This window comes from Rhinoraja longicauda, chromosome 16 (assembly GCF_053455715.1).
Source record: "Rhinoraja longicauda isolate Sanriku21f chromosome 16, sRhiLon1.1, whole genome shotgun sequence".
NCBI lineage: Eukaryota > Metazoa > Chordata > Chondrichthyes > Rajiformes > Arhynchobatidae > Rhinoraja > Rhinoraja longicauda.
The window spans coordinates 33,879,913-33,904,507 of NC_135968.1; the positions used below are offsets into that span (position 1 = coordinate 33,879,913).

Below are 24,595 nucleotides of genomic sequence, written 5' to 3' on the forward strand. Positions count from 1 at the left end.
GGAAATATGGTGTGTGACTGTAATCACAGCAAACATTCGACTAAACAATAAACAGTACAATTTTATTCAGATAACAATCCATTTAAAGATCGAATGTGAAGAAGGGTCTCGACCCGAAACGTCACCCATTCCTTCTCTCCAGAGATGCTGCCTGTCCCGCTGAGCTACCCCAGCTTTTTGTGTCTATCTAAAGATCGAAAGAAACTGAATTGGTGAAGAAACTGCAGCAACTTTTCTAAATAGCACAAGATAATTTCCCAGAAAAATGCAGTTAGTGGAGGATAGTTACATTGATGTTTAATTTCATCTCAGTCAGCAGATGTCATTGACTCATTCATCCCCACTGAATCTGTGAATAGCATTGTCACAATATTTTTCTAGAAGGGCGGTGGCGCATGTAGTTACTGCCTTACAGCATTTGCAGAGTCAGAGACCCGGGTTCGATCCCGACTACGGGTGCTGTCTGTACAGAGTTTGTACGTTCTCACCATGGGTTTTTCTGAGATCTTCGGTTTTCTCCCACATTCCAAAGACGTACAGGTTTGTAGGTTAATTGGCTTGGTATAAGTGTAAATTGTCCCTTGGGTGTGTAGTGTTAATGTGCGGGGATTGCTGGTCGGTGTGGACTTGGTGGGCCGAAGGGCCTGTTTCCACGCTGTATCTCTAAACTAAAGGGAAGAGGCTAAGAATTGTGGAAATACAAGGAACAGCAGATGCTGGTTTACAAAAATGACACAAACTCATCAGGTCAGGCAATATCTCTGGAGAACATGGATACGTGATGTTTGGGATCAGGAAACTTCAGACTGATTGGGGGTAGGGGGATGGGGACAAACCTGGAAGAGAGGTGGAGGCATGACAAAGCCTGGCAATTGCTAGGTGGATATGGGTGATGTGAGTTTTTGATAGGTTTACGGTTGGACAAATGCCAGAGATGGAGACAAAAAAACAAGATATGGATAGAAGAGGTGTGAATTGTGAAGTCAGAAGGAATATAGGCGGAAGGGGAGAAATGGGTGTGAATCAAAGTGAGGAACAAGGGAAGAAAACAAATAAATAAGAGGGGTTGATTGCAGTTTGGTTGATTAAAATTGGAGAATGCAATGTTCATCCCATTGTAAACTACCCAAGCATTACATGAATTGCTGTTGCCCCCGGAAGCGGCGGGGGCTGCGGGGCGGAAGTGAGGCGTGAAACGGAAGTGCCCGTGACGCGGGGGTGGGAAGGCTGGAGAAAGATGGCCGCCTCCGTCTCGGGCTACACTTTCAGTTCTCTGGTCTATCATCACGCAAACAGCCCCTCGGACCACGTACGTACCGGTGATGGGGTAACCGAGCAGACCTGTCGGGAGCTCAGGCGCCGTGTACTTGTGGCCAGTGGGTGTTTTGGTCTGCAAGGATGCCGAGCCGAGCCTCTGGTCTGGTTCCCGTCGCCCCGACCCAGCCAGGCCTTCCCTTGTCCCCGGCAGGAGGCTTCCTTCGCTCTCTTCACCAACAAGAGTTGGCATCGAAGTACCTCGCATCGGTGACAGGGCGCAGGTCGGCCGGGTACCCGCCGCTGGCTGCACTTGCTTCGGCAAGAGGTCGCCACGGGAAGAGATAACCGAGCGTTGGATGGCAGGCGTTATTCCGCTTTAGCAGTCATTGGGTGGCGACGAGCCACTTCTCTGGATGTACCCCTTTGCTTTTTTTCCCCTGTGAAACTTATCTGCACCTATGAAGTCACCAAACCGTTTTAGCCAAAGTTTTAAATTTAGCCGTTTTCGGTGGAGATCTAGTATTGTGTGGCAGACACAACCCGTTGAAACTTTGTAGAGGTTTCTCATTACTGGATCGTGTCCGGTTAATGTCGCCTTAAAGTAGGAGTTGAAGTTAATTTCTTAATATACAAACCGTTGCTATAGAATTACCGTTACGTATGTTAGCATGTTTTGACATTGCATATTTTTAGTCAAATGTCAACAGAAACAAACCGAGGATTCTATTCTGAAGATGAGTGTGGTATTGATTGGGGACGAAAGCATGTTGTTTTCCCAAATGAAAAAAGTTGAATTCACAGCTTTTAGACAACCGAATTTGCAATGTATTCCCAACGGGCCATCGTTGGAGTGATTTTCCTTGTATTGGCTTGCAGTCTTTTTTTAAATTTACATTTGTTTACTTTCCTAGTTTGTTTTAACTAACTTGTTTTTCTACAGGAAGGATTTCTTCTGGGTGATGTAAAACAACTTGAGACTTTCAGTATTAGTGATTCACATATCAGCAACACGGAACTGCTGCAAGTTATAGGTAAGCCTTTTGTTTCACACTGAAAACAATTGCTATTTTTGCTCTTGATATTAGCAATCTAAAATGTAGTCATCAGAGTAATTGTACAATTACCAGGGCAGTTCTAATTAAGGAATATATCTTATTACAAATGACAAACAAATTCTAATAAAATGTTGTAATCTCTTCCATAATAAAGCATTGTAAAAGGCTTGAAAATTAAAGTTGTGGGGAAATGGATGGCTCAAATTATTAGGTTAAGTACAGTTAAACAAATCTCTATTTGAATATAGTATAAGAAAATAACTGCAGTTGCTGGTACAAATCGATTTATTCACAAAATGCTGGAGTAACTCAGCAGGTCAGGCAGCATCTCGGGAGAGAAGGAATGGGTGACGTTTCGGGTCGAGACCCTTCTTCAGACTGATGTCAGGGGGTCGGGACAAAGGAAGGATATAGGTGGAGACAGGAAGATAGAGGGAGATCTGGGAAGGGGTTATTTTCTTATACTACTTGTCGCTCCACTGCGATTTTTCTTCAAGGTATGTCCACTTTGAAGAAGTTCTCTCTTCGACGAGAGTTTAGCAACATGCTCCCTCGCTGCTCCCCCTCTGTGATTTCTCCTGCCCTCCTACTCTACGACCACATCTTGACCCAGACTCGCTACCTCAGCCACATCCCCTCTGTCCCTCCCGTCCCCTCCCCCTTCCCAGATCTCCCTCTATCTTCCTGTCTCCACCTATATCCTTTCTTTGTCCCGCCCCCCTGACATCAGTCTGAAGAAGGGTCTCGACCTGAAACGTCACCCATTCCTTCTCTCCCGAGATGCTGCCTGACCTGCTGAGTTACTCCAGCATTTTGTGAATAACTCTATTTGAATATCACTGACATGTTGATTCAAATATAAAATTGGCCAGATGTATGTAATGATCAAGTTGTCAACTGTGGAATGATTACATGGCATCAGCGATTAAAAGTATTTGTTCCTATTAAAGATACCTGAATCCATCCAATAAGTGTAGAAGAAAAAGGATAAATGAGTTATCAAAGTGGGAGTTAGGATTTGTTCATAGATTTGTTATACACTTCTGTTGTAATCTGTCCATTTTACAGTTGAGTCAGCAGTGTGTTCATTTCAAATACACCCACAGTTGTTATTTTATCAATACATTATTTCAGAAATGTTGCATTTTGCGATAGATTGGTGATATATTTAAGGTGGTAAATGCTGTACGAATACAAAGTTTTACTGTGCAATAAAAAATTGTGATTAATATTAGGATGATTTATTGTTTCCATATTAGAATACAAACCTTGAGCTTTATTTTATTGGTATTTGATCGTTTGATCCATATTTGAAAAGTCTTAATTTGTATTTTGCTACAAAAGGTAAGAAAAGCATGTGGATTTTGTGCTGTACAGGCACTGCCCAAGGTTTTCCAGGCTTTGCTGTGACTTCTCAAGGCAGCTGATGAAATGGTAGAGAAAATTGTGTTTTGCTTCCCTTCGTTCTTAATCAATCCAGAAATTGATTGGTTGTTAATATATAAGGCATGTTTCTTGGAAAATAATTCTAGTAGTTTTTAAATACCTTCTGTATATGATTTTTAGGCACTGATTTAAAGAAAAGTATTAAACGAACATTTGCAATGCAGTGTGTCATGAGCAATATAATTTGGGGATTTTCTCACATCCACAGCCCAACTTGGAAATTTTGATATTTATTGTTGGTGATCCCATGAGGAGGATAAACTATTTACGTTAGTGAATTTGTAAATATTATGCTTTCTTGTATAGGATACAAGTGCTGTATTATAATGTATAGTGGGCTTGGTGAGCCTTTCAAATTTCACATTGTAAATTTCACATGGATTTGCAGAGATGCATTCACAAAAGATGCAAATATCATTCAGGCATATATATGTGTGACCCCTTGTATCCATCTTGGCAAGGATTGGCTAGTGGCTGAAAATAAGGTTGCAGGATCACCAATGGGAATAACTAGCATTGTTATATCTGTGAGTATCTAAAACAATCCTACATTTATTTTGTGCATTTTGGTTTTGCACTGAATTAAAAACCTTTGAAAATGATCTTTTCGTTTAGTTTAGAGATACAGGCCCTTCGGCCCACACAGTCTGTGCCAACCAACGATCCCCGAACACTTAACACTATCCTGCACATGCTCGGACCAATTTCCAATTTTACCATGCCAATTAGTCTACAAACCTCTGTGCTTGGAGTGTGAGAGGAAATCGGAGCTCCTGGCGAAAACCCACGCAGGTCACGGGGAGAGCGAACAATCTCCATACTGACGGCATTCTTAGTCAGAATTGAGCCATGGGTCTCTGGAGCTGTAAGGCAGCAACTCTACTGCTGGGCCACTGTGCCGCCCTTCATGGTGTTCATTGTAAAACAAAAAATGGCTGTAAAATGGAACACATCGGGCCACATCATTACATAATTCGACTGAATCTAGTAAAACTGAAGTCAATGGGCATCAGAGGAGAAACTATAATGATTGGAGTGGTACAGAGGATGATTGTTGTTGTGGCATCAATCATTCCTTTTCCAGGGGATTGCTGCAGTAGTGTGATGGAATACGCTACACTTATCAGGATCACCAAAGTGTGTCAGCATCCAGGGCAAAGCACTTTATTTGGAATCCATGCATTTGTACATAACATGCATTCCTTCCACCACCATTGCACTGTGGTGTGTTGAGTACTGTCTATAAAATGCATAACATTTAATCGTAAGTTATTCTAAATCTATAAAATGCATAACATTTAATCGTAAGTTATTCTAAATCGTCAAGAAGGTCAAGGGAAGTGGGCCATCTTAAAGCTTGGTGCAAAAAGTAGTTTTGAAAGAACTTCTAAGACTTTAAGTTTTGATATTCTAAACCAGAATTAACGCACGTGTAAAAAATATGTGACTTCAAGAGATTGGAATAGGGATGGACAAGGAAATTGAAGAATTTGTTGGCTGTTTTCAAATTGAGCTATTGCTTAATCTGGAGCCAATTTGGGTTTGTGAATGCAAGGGTGATGGATATATTTAAAGGGTTTTCTGTGACTAACTATGTATTCTAAATGTAAATAAAACATTCACAATTTAAATGTCTGCTAAATCTGGATTTGTTTTTAATGTCACAGTTTACGAGATTATCCTTGCACATAACTGATTTCTGTTGTTTTTTTCCCAACGTTTCCTTGCCAAGAGCTTAACGTATCCAGTAGCTGGGAATGTGGTTGTTCTGAAATGCATCGTGGTGTTTAAAAATAATCTACGAACTGCATCTTTAAAATAGCATGCAGATTTTAATGACTTAAGATAAATACATAAACCATCCTGTTGTATGAATGGAATAGCAGATGTTTCTACTGAAATTGCAGAGTTCCTTCCTGAAGTATGATTGCAGAATTAACTAAAATGCATATTATTTTGCAGTAATTTTTTTCCTATTTTTAATTTCGACATTATTGTGGCTTGGTCTAAAGTACTTTTAAATCTAAATTTAAATTGAAGATAAGGTACATAGGAAAATACTGTTGAGAAATTATTCACTGATTTCTATTTTTAATATTGCTGACTGGTTTCCATAAGATGGAAAATTCCAAGTTGCAATGTTAGGAACCCTAGGCATGGTGTCTGTTGCTTGTTTCTATGTTCTTAATGTGCTGCTTGATAATTTAGTAGGTTATTTTAAAGATAAAATGTTATTCTAAACACTTTCAAATTTTGTTATTGAAAATGTGTGTTTCTCTTGGTTTTATTACAGAAATCCATAATCATGAGCCTGGTTATCAACTCTTTAGGTAAGCCAGTATCTGTTTACTAATTGTGGAAAGAATATTTCTATAATTCTAGAAATTGTGAATAGTTTTGGTTGAAGTGCGAAAACTGTAGGTCATTCCAAACTGCTTGTTGAATCTTTGATTGTCGGCTTGCTCTGTGGTTGGAGTGCTTTGTAAGGGACTATTCTGATGTGTGCAATGTAACTGAGCGAATCGGATTTGGGGAGAAATAAATTAATATTTTTATTTTCTGCCTCTCCAGTATTGTCTTCTGCTGTTCATAGGAGTGATTCTTTTGGTAATATATTCGAGTTCATAAGGTCATAAGTGACGGGAGTGGAATTTGGCCATTCGGCCCATCAAGTCTGCTCTGCTGTTCAATCATGGCTGATCTATCTCCCTCCTAACTCCATTCTCCTGCCTTCTCCCCATAACCACTGACATCTGTACTAATCAAGAATCTTATCTATCTCTGCCTTAAAAATATCCACTGACGGCCTCCACAGCCTTCTGTGGCAAAGAATTCCATATTCACCACCCTGTGACCAAAGAAATCCCCCCTCATCTCCCGAAAGGAATGTCTTTTAATTCTGAGGCTATGACCCCTAGTTCTAGACTCACCCTCTAGTGGAAACAGCCTCTACATCCACTCCATCCAAGCTTTCAGATTTCATTGCTGGATACAGTGATCAAGTCATGTTGAATTTCTTGTCATATCCACAAGTGCAAACACAATGAAGATCTTGCCTGCAGCAACATCACAGGCATGAACAAATAATAATATATTCCTTTATAATAATAATAATAATAATATTCATTTATTGTCATTGCAACGAGTACAACGAAATTAAAAAACAGCCAATCCTGACGGTGCGTACAAACATATATGCAATAAATGCAAAAACAAATAAATACATAAATACAATTAAATTAAGTACAAGATTTTTTAACGGTGTTGCCTAGTGCACAGGTAGTGTTCAGTTCTCGTATGGCCCTGGGGTAAAAACTGTTCTTAAGTCTGTTTGTTCGGGATTTGATTGACCTGAAACGTCGACCAGAGGGCAGATGAACAAACAGACGGTGGCCGGGGTGGGATGGGAAGTTACCACACCGGGGAAATTTACAGTGTTACAGCAGCAAAGTGGATAGCAAGAGAGCAAGAGATCATTCATTATAAATAAAAGATACATAAATTGTCATCAGTTTCCTGTGTGTTCTTAGCTGTTATTGTTGACTCGTCTGCTGGGAGCAGTGCAGGCTGTGCAGTCTAAACCCTAAAACATAAATTATTCATAAGTTATACAAGCAGTGAAAACGAAAAAGCATGTGAAAAATCATGACATTATTGCAAAACGCAATTATGAATGTTCATGAGGTTATCCGCAGTGTTCTGGTACTGAGGTAGGGTGGTGCAGGTCAGTTGAAGAAACTGATGTTTGTTGGAAAGTAACTTCCTGAACCTGTGGTGTGGAATTTTTGGCTTCTGTACCTCTTGCATGGTGGTAGCAGAGAGTCAAGAAAATTGCCTGGACAGTGGGGATCTTTGATAAATGCTGCCATCTTGAAGTTGCCTCCCATATAGATGCTTTTGATGTTGGGGATGGCTTGCCCGTGAAGGACTGGACTGAGTCCACCACTCTCTGCAGCCACGTGTTCCTGTGAATTGAAGTTACCATACCAGGCCATGATGCAACCAGTCAGGATGCTTTCTGCAGTGTATCAGTAGACGTTTATAAAATAAAAAGTCTTTCTTCATGATTCCATCTATGTGATAGGTCCGGAATAGGTCATCTGATGTTTTAACGCCTGGGAATTTGAGGCTTCTAACTCTCCATTGCCGTCCCACCAATGAAAACCGGCATGTGGTCTACCAACTTCATCTTTCAATTAATTCCCTAGTTTTGGTGTAATTGAGTGAGAAGTGGTTGTTGTGGTATCACTCAACCAGGTGTTCTGTATGCTGACTCCACCGAGTGAGTTGTCCAACAATGGTGGTGGCATTGAATCTACAGGTCGCATTAGAGCTGTGCTTAGCTGCAAGTCAGGTGTATAAAGAACAGGGGGCTAAGTGGTGTGTCTGTGATGATGGTCAGTGAGGAATATGTGTTGTTTCCGGTCTGCAGATAAGAAATTTGAGGATCCGGTTGCAATGGGAGGTACGGAGGCATAAGTCCTGGAGCACACTGAGTTTAGAGGGGATGACTGTGAATGCTGAGCTGTAGTCGATAAACAGCAGTGTACCATGCTCCTGTTGTTCAAAAGCAGATGGTAGAGCTGGTGAGTTAATATCTGCTGGTGACCTATGGTGTTGACAGGCAATTTGAAGCAGAGCCAGGTAATTTCTGAGGCAACAATGCCTCAAATTTTTATGACGTCTCAACCGAGAACAACTCGATCCCTTTTCCATTGCCTTGCAAATTTTTCCATACCTTCATATTCCATTCCGATGGTCACTTTGTAACTTGCCTTCACAACATGGATGCAATGCATTCCAGATTCCAAGAAAATACTTTTGTCAAGTCACTATAAATTCCCTTCCCCTTTTATTTTGTGGCCGTGAACTCCATTTTTGATCTCTTCGCCAAGAGAGCAGTCTTTCACGAACCTGACTAAACCTTCTTAATTTTATTTACTTTTAATTAACCACCTGAAGGGTTTGAGCACTTTACATAGTAGGTTTTACAGTAATCAAGATTTACACTCTTAATAGGCCAAACTGCTGTTTTGTCATAAGTTGCCTTTTCATATGGTGGATGCTGAAATTCAATCTTCTTGGATGGAAAGGAATACATGGGATAACTCAAAACAGAACACAGGTGAAATGGGTCATTTAGTTAATCATAATATTGTTTGTGGGACCTAACTACAAGCAATGATGCGCCTTCCTCCAGCAATGGCACTGCTCCAAGATAATTGAATGGTTGCAGCACAGAGGTAGGCTGTTTGGCCTATTGAATCTATGAAGAAAGCTAAGAGTTTTCGGGCAGTCTCATTTCCTGACGCATTTCACATAGCCCAACAAATTACTTTCTCTGAAACGGGCACCTGGTCCCCTTTCCAGAGCCCTGGTTGACTATCTGCCTGCAAGAATAATGGAAAGAGTACCAGTTTATAACCATCCATTATACACAAATTCCTTGTACTCCTTTTGACTTTGGAGCATCCTTTAAATTTTGTGTCATCTGATGCTTGAATGATCAGCTAATAGGTTTCTGACTTCAATCTTTCTAAATCTGCAATGTGTGTCACATCTTCTCAACCTCCATTTGGACAATGAACATGCTCAATTTCTCCAGTCTGGCATGCATAGCTAAAATCCTTATTCTTGGAACTATTTTAATACATTTTCTTTGTGCTTTGTCTGAGACCTTCATGTTCTTAATGTTTTATGACGGAATTGGAAGTCATACTCTTCTTTTAAAGGTTCAATACAATTTTCATTCTTTTGCATTCTATTTATGAAGACGAGAATCCCACATGCTGTACCAACTATTAACATGTTCTTACACTTTCAAAAATTGAGCCTATCCATATACACTCTATACTCTTTGGAAGAGTGGCAATTAATTTGTATTTACTTGTATTTTCAATGGTGGGGGGGGGGGAATAGGAGTTGGTCTTGGTTTTTTTAAAAAGGGTTTACCACAATTCTCAATACTGTCATTAAACTGTCGTCATAGTTTGTACTGATACTTTGTTCCATAGGCCTCAAATTTGCTAACCTTTTCTTTAAAACTTTATCCATGTGGATGCTGCATTCTTTGTAACTAAACCTGCTATCGTTATCAACCATTTTATTTTAAAAAGTCAGCTAGTGTGGCAACCGTTTAGTTTTTCCAAATCATTGGCTCTCCTTGAGCAATTTGGGTTTCTCCAAGTGTTTGTCTTTCACTGCTTTTCCAATTCTTCCCCAATGTACTGGTTAAATTTTCGGTCTTGTAGTTACTTGGGATGTCCTTGCATTCCTTATTTAAGATTGTAAAATTTGCCATTTTCCTGCATAATCCATTGCATTTAGGTAGTATGAGGAAAACATTACAATTATTTCTAGAATTTTCAACGATATTTTCTCTCTGCAAATGAAGGCATCTCATTTGGACCAGGTGGTTTATTTACTCTAAACTTAACTCGTCTGAAGAAGGGCCTCGACCCGAAACGTCACCCATTCCTTTTCACCAGAGATGCCGCCTGTGCTGCTGAGTTACTCCAGCATTTTGATTAGCTCTTCTAATATCTGTTCTCAAATTTTGCCTCGGCTGTTGCCATTACTGCCTTGGCATTGACATATTTTAGAAGCATTCGCTCTGTAAAGATTGCTCTAAAATACTTTGTAAGTATTCCAACTGTGCATTTTGCTTTTTGACAAGCTTTGGCGTGTAATCAGCCCCAGCTCTCCTCTTGCTAAGTGGTTATTCTTTGCACACCTGTAGAATACTTTGCGGTTCTATTTTATGCTAACTGCCATATTCTCAATGTTGTTAAACAATTTTTCCTCCCTTCTTGGGCTACACTGTTCTGCATGATTCTCACTTGAATTGTCCGCTTAATGTCATGATATGCTTTTTGCCCCTTTGTTTCATAATTTTCTCTACTTCCTTTTTACCATTCAGTGAGGTCTACCTTTAATTCCCCAACCTTTTCCTCTTCTGGGTTATGTACACTGTCTTCATCTGGAACATTGCTTTAAAGATTGTCCTATGCAGTTTTATGTGCCAGTCTTTAGTTGCACTTAATCCTGCTTTCACTCCTTTTAACTTAGTACTCCAATATAACCTCAATTGTAAGTTGATCCTTGCTCTTCTCCATTACTAATCGAACTGTTCATACTTCCTCCGATTAAATATATTCTCCTGAATGGATTTTAAAATTCCTCCCCTTTGAGTTTTTTAAAATCTAATTTTATCCCGATCAATATTGGGGTAACATGAATCTCTTTATATTAATTTGGCTCTAGTAAATCAGCTTTAATTTCCTGCCGATATGTTTCTTTTTCAGCCTTTGGTTGCCAAGAGAATAGCCTTAGCAATGTGAGGTTATCCTTCATTTCTGCTTCATTATTACAGATTCTGTTTCTGCCCCCTCATCAGTCCCCTTCATCTGCACTATAATGCTTAGTAAGAAACATTTGTGTCAACCCTGCTTTTTCTCCTTTAAATCTTTTTGGGGATGTCCTGTGATCATGAATTACATTTTATATGACCTAATGACTTCCTTTCCATTTGTTCTTGGGCTAGGCTTGCCAAGCTTTTCTCTTTTGTTATCATAATAGGTTCCAATATAGGTTAAACTCAGACCTTGATTAAATGCTGAAATTTGCTTTACCACCTCAAGTGTGTAACATCCCAACTAAATCTTTGCTTAGACATCATGGAGTGCTGTTTTATATGCCTGGTCTTTTTTATTTCATTGCCTTCCCTTTTTTTTTACTTCCCACCCTCAAACCAGAGTATCGGTGTTGTTCAGCTACCTGTTTACCCTCATTAGCAATGAAGTGGAATGTTCTCCATTTCCACATTGAAAAGACTAAAGCCAGAGGAACTCCATGTTATCACTGTTTATATTATCATTGAATACTTACCAGGGTCAATCATTCTGTGCGTAATCTCCATTGTCCAATGTATCCAAACCAGCATACGATACAATTTGTCTTCTACATTTCCTTATGCCAGTATAATTTGTTTCCCTTATCAATGGGTTAGTTTCAAAGTGGTCATTCTCTAGACCTGCCCCTTTGCTCCTCTCTGACAACCTTCTATTCTTTCAATTTTAACCAGTTGGAATTCCACTCTCTCTCTACTTTGCATGATAGGGCTTTCAGCCTCCTTTGAAGTCCTTCCAGCTCTTCAAAAACCTTGTCTGCCATTTCTTCCAGTGCAAAACCTGGGTCTGAAACCACCTCTCCTTATCTACACTTGCCTGGATTTGTCCTGTGAATCCCTAGGATATATCATGTTAGAGGTTGTGCATGAATGTAAATATTTTGATTAGATTGAATTCTGTGCATGTTGGAATGCATGCAATAGAGCCTTAGACAAGTTGGCGTTTATGTATCACGAGACCAAGTGGACCCGTTGGGCCCATTCCTCGTAGAGGGGGAACAGGGAAGGGGAGAGGGTGTCGTCACTGAGTGAGCCCTATTGCCCCCCCTCCCCCTCTCCTGACAACCACCTCCCTCCCTCCCCCCACTTTCCCTTCCTTCCACCCCTCCACCTTCCCCTGCTCCCCACCTCCACTCTCTCCTGCCCCCCGCTGTCCAGGTTTCCCCCACCCCCGCTGTTCCCTCCACCCCCACTCTCCCCCTCCTCTCCCCACCCCCATTCTCCCCTCCTCCCCCCCCCACCCCCACTCTCCCCCCCACCCCCACTCTCCCCTTCCTCCACCCCACCCGTCCCTCCACCCACTTGGCCGCCACGCCCACTCCCCTCCGTGGAGCCATTGGCTGCGAAAAGCACTTACCAGTGCCAGTGCGTTCAACGCTGACTGCCGACGTGCGAGTCTCTGCAGGGCCGGGTGAGAGGCGAGGGGAGACGGGCGAGGGAACGACTGAGGCCGGGTGAGAGGCGAGGGGCCGGGCCCAAGCGAGGTGAGAGGGGAGAGGGAACAACTGAGGCCGGGAGAGGGGCGAGGGAACGTCTGAGCGCGGGCGGGCTGCAGCGCTGCCATCGGCCATCTTGTTTGGGCGAGTGAGGAGCAAATGAAGTGGAACGTGGAGCATTGTGACGTCGTATGCTGAGGAGTTTCAGGAAATGGGTTAGAAAATGAATTTTTAAATTTTAAAATGTCTGTAGCTTTAAAAATATAGCTTCAATTTGAATGAGAGTTGTTAGAGATGATGCCCAGGATAATGGTGTGTAAGGTGATGCAAACATTGTGGCGCTATGGTGTACCGTTTTGGTTGTGCGAAGCACCAAAGTTATGCTGCGCACAAACACACATAATCACATACACACGGACAGAGAGTTTTAGTATATTGTAGGAGCCATTTATGCTTAATTCAGTTATTGTCATTGTGTTATGGCTATGTTTTGATATTTCTAGTTTATGTCTTTTTTGCATGCTTATGGGTGTGACTTAATACGTAATGGGGAGTGTCTAGATGGGAGGAGGCTAGCGTGTCGACAGAGGTTGTGGGTCAGTTTAGGCTCGGAGGATGGTGAGCACGCAGTTCTTTACTCTAATGTAATGGCAGTTTCTATACCATCTCAAAGCCCTACTTTGATAGCCATTACTACTCGGGGATGAAATGTAGTTATAGCTTACGCACGCGCTCGTACCATACGCTTGTATCAGCTATATTTGTAAGAACCACACGGTAATAACTACACGAATTCTGAGATATTGTTTGAAGAAGAAACAGTTGATAAAGTACGGAAAGTGATGAATTACTCGTTGATTTGTGCTACTTTAATAAAACCAATTAATTAAGAAAGGACGTTTGAAGATTCGTTTTGTCATATCAGGGTGCGACGTGTGCGTAAGCTATAACTACATTTCATCCCCGAGTAGTAATGGCTATCGAAGTAGGACTTTGAGATGGTATAGAAACTGCCATTACATATATAATAGATGATCTTCAGGGAGTCGGTGGAGATGGGGTGTTCTTTATTGTAAAATGGAATCTGGTAATGCCAAACCCATGAGCAATATAGTGGTGATCGTTGATGTAAAAAGTGGTGAGGCGGGGAAAAATTGCTACGGCTTCGATAATGAGATGTCGAACTCTGCTTATGGTTCAGTAAACCAATTGCATGCAATGAGCACGAGTTGGATTTGGGTGTGGGATTGGTCTGACCCAGTGCACTGAGTTTCTGGTTAGAGTCAAGATCCATCTTGAATTTTCATAAAGTTCTGACTAATAGGTTTAGAGAGGGGCTACAGTCATTTGCCTTGAAAGTGGTGGTGGAGCAGGAAAACTGGTTACCATCACCCCCAAATGCGGTAGCTATCAAGTCAGGAATGTGAAGCCAGCAATTAAAATGCCACTGCAACTTTGTTCATTTGGAGTTCAATTTTTATCTTTTGTCCTTGCAGTTCAGATCTGGTGCAAAACTGCTCTCTCCAACAAGAATCAATAAATCTAGCAGATTAAAGAGATTTATTGGAATTCCCAAAATAAATTTAAGCAACATTTAAACTGCATATGTTAATGTACCGTGTAAATTGTTGTCTTGGTGTGTATTAATGTCAGTTGTAGGTTCCCAGCCAGCAGTTTGTGTGTTAGGTCGTCATACCACCCCATGAGTGTAATAGAGTACATCTTTCTAAAAGCAGTCCATTTTATTTGTATATATAATTTAAGATGTTCTTGGAAATGTGCTTATTTTGAAATACTTTGCCAAATATGGTATTCACATTTTGAATTTGTTTTCAGTTTTTATGACTATGCAGGAAGGGTTGACGAAGAGAGTCTGGATAGAATCCTCAAAGGAAGGAGGAAAGTAAGTGTTGACTTTTAAACTTTCACTTTCTTCCTTTAAAAGTTGTAATGTGGGGAGAGGCTATTCATCGCTTTGGGCAACCCGCAACATTCCGTTAAGCCATGATTTTTCCACTCTCCATTTACCTGCTTTTCCGTGTTGCTGCCCCATTGGAGAAAATGTGATCCAGCATGCACTGCTTTTTTGGAAAGATTGTTTACTCACTATCCTTTTATGTGCAGCAAACACTTCATGATTTCACATGGCACCAGCATATAAGGTTGTTCACAAATTCTTCTGCCAGAGAAAGGAGGATATGTTCTTTTCATAGTTTGGAATTATGAAAAGAACCGCTTGGAATTAACTGCTCAATTTACTTCTTGGCCTTCTTTATTATGAGGGAGTCAGGCTAAGTTTATGTAACAGATCCTCATAGAGGTCTGGTGTTTGAGAACCTATGATACAATGCAGCTTTTATGCTGGGTACCTCACAGCAAGTTCACTTCTGAAGATGAGGCAAATATAACAGAAACATCACTTCTTTCTCTATTTTAGCATGTGCTAAAGAATAACATTTCATTAGTGTTTTTAACTATTTGTTCCATGCTTTTTTTTGCATTTGGTGTTTTGTGTTTTAACATAATGAAACCCAACTGTATGTATAGTTCCCAGACTTTCCTCATTAGACAATTTATAAACATTAATTTGTTTTTTTTTAGCATTAGTGAGAGTAATAGCTGGATATTTTACAAAGTGTTAGTTTCTTGGTCAGAATTTCTTTCTCCAACCTCCCATGCCTTTTTTCAACTGAATATTTTAACTGTATTACACTGTAATGACATTAAATAGGTTTCTTACTGACATGTCCTAATAGTTTCCTCCTTCTATAGAATGTTATTGGCTGGTACAGATTTAGAAGGAATACACTGCAGCAGATGTCCTACAGAGAGCATATTATCCATAAGCAGCTGACAAACATCCTTGGAGTGCCTGATTTAGTCTTCCTTCTGTTTAGTTTCATCTCCACAGCAAACAACTCAACGCATGCTTTGGAATATGTGCTGTTTAGACCCAGTCGCCGGTAAGTCATTTCAGATTGCTTCGTCGAAGATTTATAGAGTTGATTCTCAAAACAAAAATCCTTCCTTCCTAGCTGTCAGTTAAACTATTTATATTTTAACACAATTTTTTCTCTTCTCTATTTCCCTTTACCGTATCATCTCCCCAATCCTTCCATCTCAAGCACATTGATGTTATTGTTGGATATGGATAGGTTGTAAATAAGAGATCCCAATTTTGATTAATAAATGTATTTACATCAGAATTAAAATATTCTGTTTAATACGAGTTGAGAATTTTAAATTAATAATTAGAATAAAAATCAGCCCATGTTTGATTATGGTGACTTGTATTTCTAAGTCTGATAGTTTAAGTTTTTAAATGTCCTACATTTCATCTGAAGGTTTGATCAGAGAGTTTCACTCACAATTCCCAATTTGGGGAACACTAGTCAGCAAGAATACAAGAGTTCCTCAGTGCCAAACACATCCTGGAATTATGACAAAGTGGTAACAGAACACGGGTGAGTAATAATATATTAATAATAATTGTTAAATGCAAATCACCAAGGCAGCACGGTGGCAGTGGTAGAATTGCTGCCTTACAGTGCGAGAGAGCCAGGTTCGATGTCATATGTTTAAAGACTGGAGTGACTAGGCTTGTATACACTGGAATTTAGAAGGATGAGAGGGGATCTTATCGAAACGTATAACATTATTAAGGGGTTGGACATGTTAGAGGCAGGAAACATGTTCCCAATTTTGGGGGAGTCCAGAACAAGGGGCCACAGTTTAAGAATAAGGGGTAGGCCATTTAGAACGGAGATGAGGAAAAACTTTTTCAGTCAGAGTTGTGAATCTGTAGAATTCTCTGCCTCAGAAGGCAGTGGAGGCCAATTCTCTGAATGCATTCAAGAGAGAGCTAGATAGAGCTCTTAAGGATAGCGGAGTCAGGGGGTATGGGGAGAAGGCAGGAACGGGGTACTGATTGAGAATGATCAGCCATGATCACATTGAATGGCGGTGCTGGCTCGAAGGGCCAAATGGCCACCTCCTGCACCTATTGTCTATTGCACATTCTCCCTGTGGCAGCTCCAGTTTTCTCAAACATTCCAAAGACGTGCAGGTTTGTAGGTTCATTGGCTTCTGGAAAGTGTTCCTAGCGTGTGGGATAGAAGTACAGCCTTTTTAAAGTCCAAGGCTGACAACTGCGGGTGACCGTTGGTCCGCCCGGACTCGGTGGGCCAAAGGGCATGTTTCCACGCTGTATCTTTAAATTAAAATAAACTAGGCAGTGATGTCCTTGCAGTTAAAATTTATCTGTTCTGTGCTGATGAGCAGTTTGTCAGGAGAGAGTGTTTATAATCTGAGATGGTACTGATGGTTGGCATTGGTAATGCCATTAAATATCAAGGGTTGGTGGTTGTTACTTGGCACATGAACTGTTGCTTGCTGTTTTTGGCCTATATGTGAATGTAGCTTATGTTAAACTGAACCATTGAATAATGAGAACACGTCATTCTTTACACAAAGTTGAATTAATTATATATTTTTTAATTTTCCATGCCCAGCGCTGAGTTCTTTGACAAAGATGGAGTGATTAAAGATATCAGGGCCATTTATCAGGTGTACAATGCGCTTCAAGAAAAACTGCAAGTAAGTTACTTTACTATGTAGAGAATTAACTGAACAAAGAAAAGGTCTTACTATTCATGTTTGGTTTTTTGATGAAGTGCAATGATATGCATATTTTAAGAAAGCATCTGCACATATTTCATTACTTTCTTGCATTTTTTAAAGTCCAAGGCTGACAACTGCGTTAGAAGACATGGTCTCCTCTTTTGTTTTGGTCTTCTGTCCTCCTTCACCTGGCGGTCCTGCAAAGCTCTGCAATACCAGACTGATACAGGTCCACCACTAATTTTTTCCAGCACCCTTGGTGCCAAAGCCTTTCTGGATTATCTGCTTTGCTGGACCAACAGAGGTCACGGGCTCTGAGAGGAGTGCAACAGTACCGGAACGGTCCGCCTAGGCCGCAGAGAGACCGAGCTACCGGCCTGCAGTCGGCTAAGAGAGCGGATCTGCCGACTCCGCCAGAGTCCTGGCCGCAGGGAGAACATTTGATATGTTGATCGCTGCTAAAGTCCCGATGAAGTCTAGATTGGCGGCGCATTTTCGGGGGGTATCTGTGAAGGATTTCAAGTGTGCTCTTGTGCTTTTGTCCAGATTAAAGAAGGCGGCGGACCATCGGTTGCCGGAAAATCGGTGGTGGACCTATTCTAATTTTCTCATTATACTGTGCTGATTGCCTACATTGTCTCCTGGCTTCAAATATAAATTTGCCATAATTCTTCTGTTTCAGCACCCTCCACTGCTTGGTCCCTCCTTCCCAGTCTTAACGTAGAGTCCTCCTAACATTATATTCATGCATGGCTAGCCTCGTGTTTCCACGACTTACTTTTGATGCTGTTTGAACTTGTATTTAGGAATCTATTTATAGTTGGCTTTGGAATTCTTTTGTGCCTCCTCCCATTTGCTTTTCATTCATGTTCTGAGCTATAAAGCAAATTAGAATAGTTTGAGGTATAGGTGGTTTACGTGATTTTAAATTTAACTCTGCATTAAAGTCAATTTGAATTTAACCTAACACTTCTGTAGACAGTATGTGGAGAAGTGGAAAAGAGTGAACAAACAGTTGAAAGTTATCTTCTAGAAGTGGATAATCTGAAGAAACAAATAGCACGCAGGAAAAGAGAGATTGAAGAGGAAAAGAGTAAGTAACTATCAGTTATGAAATTGTGCATAATTGGGATGAATGTCCATTAATAAAAGCAATGTTTAAGAGGCTTTGAAGTGATGATTACTTGAACAAACAAATATGAACAACACAATCTTGTTTGTATAGCCAGTAGGATCCTGTATTGGATAAAACAGTGGAACTGTCATAACAAATGTACCTTTAATACAAAATGCAATTTAAAAAAAACCATGTCTTTTACCCTTTAGATTAAAAACTTGGGTTAAAGTGTTTTGTATTTAAAGGGAAAAATTGAATCTAGTTTATTCACACCTTGTGTAAGCTTTTCACTGTACCTCGGTAAACGTGACAATAAACTTAGCTAACTAACATGTGTGCTCATGCTTCCTGCAATAGCTGGACAGCAAAATAAATTGGGATATGTTTGACTAAAACTATAGGACTGGGCAGATTTGGTATTATTTCTCTGCTTATCACAATTGGTTTCCAAAATAAAAACGTTACAAAATGAAACTGCTAATTTTTTGCCCAAAATTGTAAAAAAAAAATGCATGAAAAACTTAGTGCAGCGTCAGTTATTCCTCTGGGTCTCAAGAAGTTCAGGCAAACTTATGCTTCTAATTGGGGGATGTCACTGCTTCCTGTCATCTGGCTACACAGTGCTCATTTAATTTTTAAAGCAAGTGCAATCCAGTACATTTCCTCCCTCTAAAATGGACTAATTCATTCAGGGTAGACAAATGCCATTGATAAGTTCAACAAAAAAAGAGACAGTGCTGGAGCAAGTCAGTGAGTCAGGCAGCATCTCTGGAGACCATGTAGTGGTGATGTTTCAGGGTGGGACCATTCTACAGCAGTTCAGTGAACGTTTATTCCATATCCCAGACTCTATGGTTGTGACTTGTGAATTCCTATAGAGCATCCTACTGATACCTGAACTGCATTGATGCTACGGCCTAATGGTGTCACCATTACTGATACCGATACTAGCTCTTGGTTCAAGAATTATTTATTTTTTCTTGCTGTTGTATGAGGATTTATACTTGTCTTTAGATCATTGTTCCAAATCATTGGTGTGAAGGTTCATATTTTATAGCTTGTGTCAGTGCTATGGTGATAAAAATATTGCTGCTTTTGAATGTAACATGCATATGGTCACCCTTGTATATGGCACGCTGGAAGCTTTGGAGGTTAAAAGTCTCTTTATTTAAACATTTCAGAACTTGGTATAATACATCTTTGGATTTTAAAATACTGTCTGTATGCCCCTCTGCCACCCCACTGTGTTATTCCTGAGCAAGCCTCTTTGTAACTTCACTCCTTGCTGCTGCAGGTGCTGTACTGAGTAGAGGAATCGGCAAGTGCCATCTAACTCCCATCTAGCTTCATACTTCTGTGCTGCAATACAATCATGAATGTGCTGAGCCACCAGAATCAGCCTGCTGACAATTGCCTTCAGAACGGGTGGCAAAATGCCCATCACTCAGAGGTTTCTGGGCAACCACAATATCTAAGACACCGTTTGCGCAGCACAGTGACGGAAGCTAGTAGAGTTGCTGCCTCAGCTCCAGTGGCCTAGGTTCAATCTTGACCCAACAACACTGCATGTGTGGAGATTGCATGTTCTCTGTCACTGCCTGGGTTTTCCACCTGCATAAATTGATGGATTAAATGGCTACTGTAAATTGCCTTTAATGTGAAGGTGAATTAATCGGTACCAAAAAATGGATTCACGGAAATGGGTGCCTGATGGGATAGCAGGGATGGTGGAATGTAGAGCCTGTTTTTGTACTATTTGACTAATGCTGAATAAAAGAATACACTTTTTAATCACTTCTTCACCCTTCTATTTAGAGCTTCAAGAAGCTGCACTGAATAGAGGAATAGCTGAAGAAAATTCAGTGCATGTGCTTAATCTGAGGACCAGTCCTGGACAAGTAATGGAAGTACAAATGCAAGAAAGTTTGGACCCTACTAATGCTCTGTTGCCTAATTCTGATCTGTCTGATATCACTGCTAGGGGCAATTTGCAGGTGATGAGTAGCGTTTATGTGCCTCGGTTACAGGGTGTGGGTTCTTCTGGCAAAGCTTCAACAAGCACAAGTGCTCCAAACTACTATGGAAGCCAAATGGGGAGTCCCCAGTCTCAAAAAGCACATGGAGTTACTGTTAATAACGAAGAGGACAATTATGAAAGCTTGCACGAACCTTCAGAAACGTCTGACAGTGAATACACTGCATTAGGTGAAATGTGTCCGAATTCGCATCCAAATGAAGATACAAATCAAACATCACAAATATAACAGACTCTTGTGGCACTAATTTTGTGATGCACATTAATTTTGAAGGAAGTGAGAAAAGATAGTTTCAGGCCAAGCAATTGAATCATTGCGTAACAGGAAGGCTTCTGTGTGCAGAAAACTTTGATATCCTACTTGGATGTTTATTGCCTTGTGCAAAGTCTGGTTTCAGATAAATGGGATGTAGGGTTTTTTTCTGTACTCTTTAGAAAGGTTCATGTGTTACAGCCAAAAATTGCTTCCAAAGGCACAACACCAACTGTAGACACACAATGGTAGCACCAGATTTTAAGTGGTATCGCAGACTTAAAACCAATTGCTGCTGGGTCTGTATCTAATGAAGAGTCTTTTAATTTGACAATACCATACTACTTGCACTATTTTGTTTTTTGCCTTTTTATTTGCAGGTTCACAAAAGGGAACATTGTTGGCGGCCTTCAGAAATCAAATTCCCCAGTAGGAGCCAAATTAGTGCTTGTTCAAATCTTTGTAACCTAAATGGAACAGAGATTGATTATATAATTGCTTTAGATTGCACGTTGTGAGATTATCTGTGACTAGGACTATAATATTTGTACGATTTGAAATTTTGTAGTGTAATGTATCACTGCACGTAACAATTCAGACCTTTAAAAAAAAAAAAAAAAGGAAATGTAATTTGCCGGTATGTAATCCAAAACAGCTTTGATTTCTTCAATTATGTGCCTGACTGGTAGTATAGCAACATTTGTATATATAAAAAAATAATCTGCTCACTGCTCCTGTTTACTAGAATTATTGCTATATTCCTTTTTGGGTGCTATAATTTTTTTTTCAATTCTGTTTGCCAAATTTTAGCCTGGAATTTTTAATTGATCTGAGGAAATGGTTCAGTATGTAAAAGATAGCCATCAAAATTACTCATTGGGTCAATCTGGTTAAAGGATTTTTTGGGGGGGATAACCCAAACAACTCTTAGAGGAGAAAAATTGCAGGAATGTCAAAATCTCATTTAAATTTATTGACTTTGGGTTAGGTGTCAAATCTTTGGGTGACAATCTTTTGTACAAACTGAGACAAAGTATTTGTGTACAACCTGTTTTTGTGCTAAATTTGCTATTCACGGGGAGCTTTTACATTAGGTGATGTACTCAATCCTGTACTCGGGAATTCTGCGTGTGTGTATGTAAAATGAATGTCATGCATCCTTTCAGATTAAAAGTAAATGTACAGACTCCCCACTGAGAGTTGCAGCTGGAAGGCATCCAACAATGATAGATTTTTGATCAGGTTTTACCTACAATTCAACATTTTTTAAAGTTTGGTAACAGAAAAGCACTTTGTCCCAGTTTTTTGTTTAACCTGTCAATTTCAAAATTGTGTACAATACCAAATATCCTGCAATTTTACAGTAACAAATTTGGCTTGATGCACTTAACAACAAAACAAATCAGTTTTATATGAGGAAAGCAAGTATTCTAATTTTGTCTGGCTCTTGAAAGAATTGTGTGTAATCAGACTGCCAATGTTTAGATTTTGCAAGTATATGGACAGTTCTTCCCATCAAATGGATGATTGAAAGTTTGCACAAATTAATTAAACTTACTATCTGCAGTTTTAAATTTGTTAATTACCATTTACAAATACCCTTTACAGAACTTGTCATATACATTATCTGAAATTGGACAATAATAGACCTATTAACATCAATATTAACATAGATGTCTCTGTTAAAAGTAAAATTATCAGCCGTTACAGCCCAGAAGAAAATTAATGGAGTGTCAAACTTCACTTTGAGGGAAAAAATCAATTATAAAATTAATGTATATCTGAAAATGTATTGAGTTGCAGAGATACTATGATACTTATCAGAGTAGTGGTAAATTGCATTATCCAATTCATCCAATATAAATTTCTTCCACTATTAAATGTAAAACCTGCACCATAATCATGGCTTTAAAAAGCCACTGGTTAGTAGCTGTGGAAGTGGTACAATGATGCTTTTTTTAGTATTCTGAGAAGATAATATTCCCTGTTAAAAGTATGAGAGCCGTTGTGGGTTAATCTCCAGACAGGGAATTGTATTATGTTGTCATTGTGAACAAACACTTCCATCAGCACCATGGTCCCATGACAATATAAGCACCAAAATGTGGCAATTCTATTTTCAGAATTTTATATCGCAATTCGCATAGGACTTTTAAGTTAAACTCTCATAATTATGCTCCCATAATTTGAAATGACCATATTCTGTGGTCTTAAATTTAAAATAATACTTTGATTGTACCAACATTTTTTCAGCATTTGCCAACTACATAATCTGTAAATGTGTTTGACTCATTGAAGTTTGGAAAGCCAAACCTTGTGTAGACAGTAACAAACATGCAATGACTAACTGTCTAACCTAGTCTTAAGTAAGCTAGAGGAGATATATAGAATTACTTGGTAACTAATCATCATGCAACATGTTCTTGCTTCTGCATTATTACTGAAGTTTTAAACAGAACTGCTTTTGTGACCATGTGCAGTGCCAGCTGTTTTACAAAATTTGGATGGAATGTTTGGGCTATATTTGCAGTACTGTCTTGGGGTACATTGATTGGGTTGCAGTATGATTGATATCCGGTGAAATTTTTGTTATAATCAATTGTCTAATATGCAAGATTTACATGCCACTGTCTAACCACTTTCAGTTCAAGCCTGGCGTCCCAAGGAACTACTTTTCATGAAATTGCACAACTTTTCACAAAGCAATATGGATTCTTCATGAACAAATCTTTTTCAAAATTTAACTCCACACTGGTTTGAAATATACTAGTGTAATATTCAAATTATTTATAGCAATAGTTGCCGTAAGGGGGGATAACAGTTAAATATTTGTCCATTTAATATTTGTTTCAACAAATTCCATCAATTGTTGACCAAACCTGTGGTACATAATTGCAAGGTAGCTGATGACAGTGATGGCACTATCATCCTGGTGACTACATCACTAGAGAGGGGAGGTAGGTAATTGATGACCTAATCTACTTGGTTTTGAATACCAGTGTTGGTATTTGTAGAATGTGCTTAGATTTAGATTGATTTTGAAATATAAAGTATTCACTGGCAGATTAGAAAGTCAGTGAACAAACATTAGCATTGCACTGTCAATTAAGTATTTGGAGTTGGCAAGTTAGTGCTAAATGGAAATCTAGAAAGTGTGAATATGCAGTTATTTTGTATGCATATACCCAAAATATTGTATGGAAAGTCTGTAAAATGAGTGGCAAAGAAAGCATCATAATAGATATTATCTTCCCTGTCCTTGGAAATAAACTATTGAAAATAAAAAAAGTGTGAAATAGTGATCCATCCCCATCTTGTATTTTTGTTTCCGCTTTATCCCCATCTTGTATTCTGGCTGAGTTCTCAGAGTTGTGATTGGATTTGAGATGGTTAAATGAAAATAACGAGTTCAACTTGGAAGTGCTGCAGTTGTGCTCCATCTATTTCAATGATTAGTCATGAAATTAAGTAATTTAATGTAAATCTAAATATTTCAGTTGGTATAAAAAGTGTGAAGGGTGTCAACCTAAAATATTGCCTGTCCATTTCCCTCCATTGATGCTGCCCGAGTTCTTTACACAAAAATAATACACGGGTCAAGCAACAGGTATGAAGAAACAGTTAATGGGTAGGAATGCTGGTTTAAATTGAAAGTAGACACAAAATGCTGAAGTAACTCAGTGGGATTGGCAGCATCTCTGGAGAGAAGGAATGGGTGATTCGGGTCGAGACCCTTCAGACTGATGCCGGGTGTGGGTGGGATGGAGATAGAATGTAGTTGGAGACAGTAAGACTGGTGGGAGAATTGGGAAGGGGGAGGGGATGGAGAGAGAGAAAGCAAGGCCTATTTGAAGTCAGAGAAGTCAATGTTCATACCGCTAGGGTGTAAGCTACCCAAGCGAAATATGAGGTGCTGTTCCTCCAATTTGTGCTTGGCCTCACTCTGATAATGGAGGAGACCCAGGACA

The 24,595-nt window shown here is 39.7% G+C and overlaps 1 protein-coding gene across 1 annotated transcript; it reads left to right on the plus strand.

Annotated features, from left to right (window-relative positions):
* Positions 1 to 1,214: 1,214 nt before the first annotated feature.
* abraxas2 (abraxas 2, BRISC complex subunit) lies at positions 1,215 to 23,911 on the plus strand. Its single transcript, XM_078413592.1, has 9 exons — positions 1,215 to 1,309; positions 2,198 to 2,288; positions 6,052 to 6,088; positions 14,439 to 14,505; positions 15,375 to 15,565; positions 15,947 to 16,066; positions 17,114 to 17,198; positions 18,201 to 18,315; positions 20,155 to 23,911. Exons 1-9 carry the CDS (start codon positions 1,238 to 1,240, stop codon positions 20,601 to 20,603), a joined length of 1,227 nt encoding a protein of 408 aa, XP_078269718.1. The 5' UTR covers positions 1,215 to 1,237; the 3' UTR covers positions 20,604 to 23,911.
* The last annotated feature ends 684 nt before the right edge of the window (positions 23,912 to 24,595 follow it).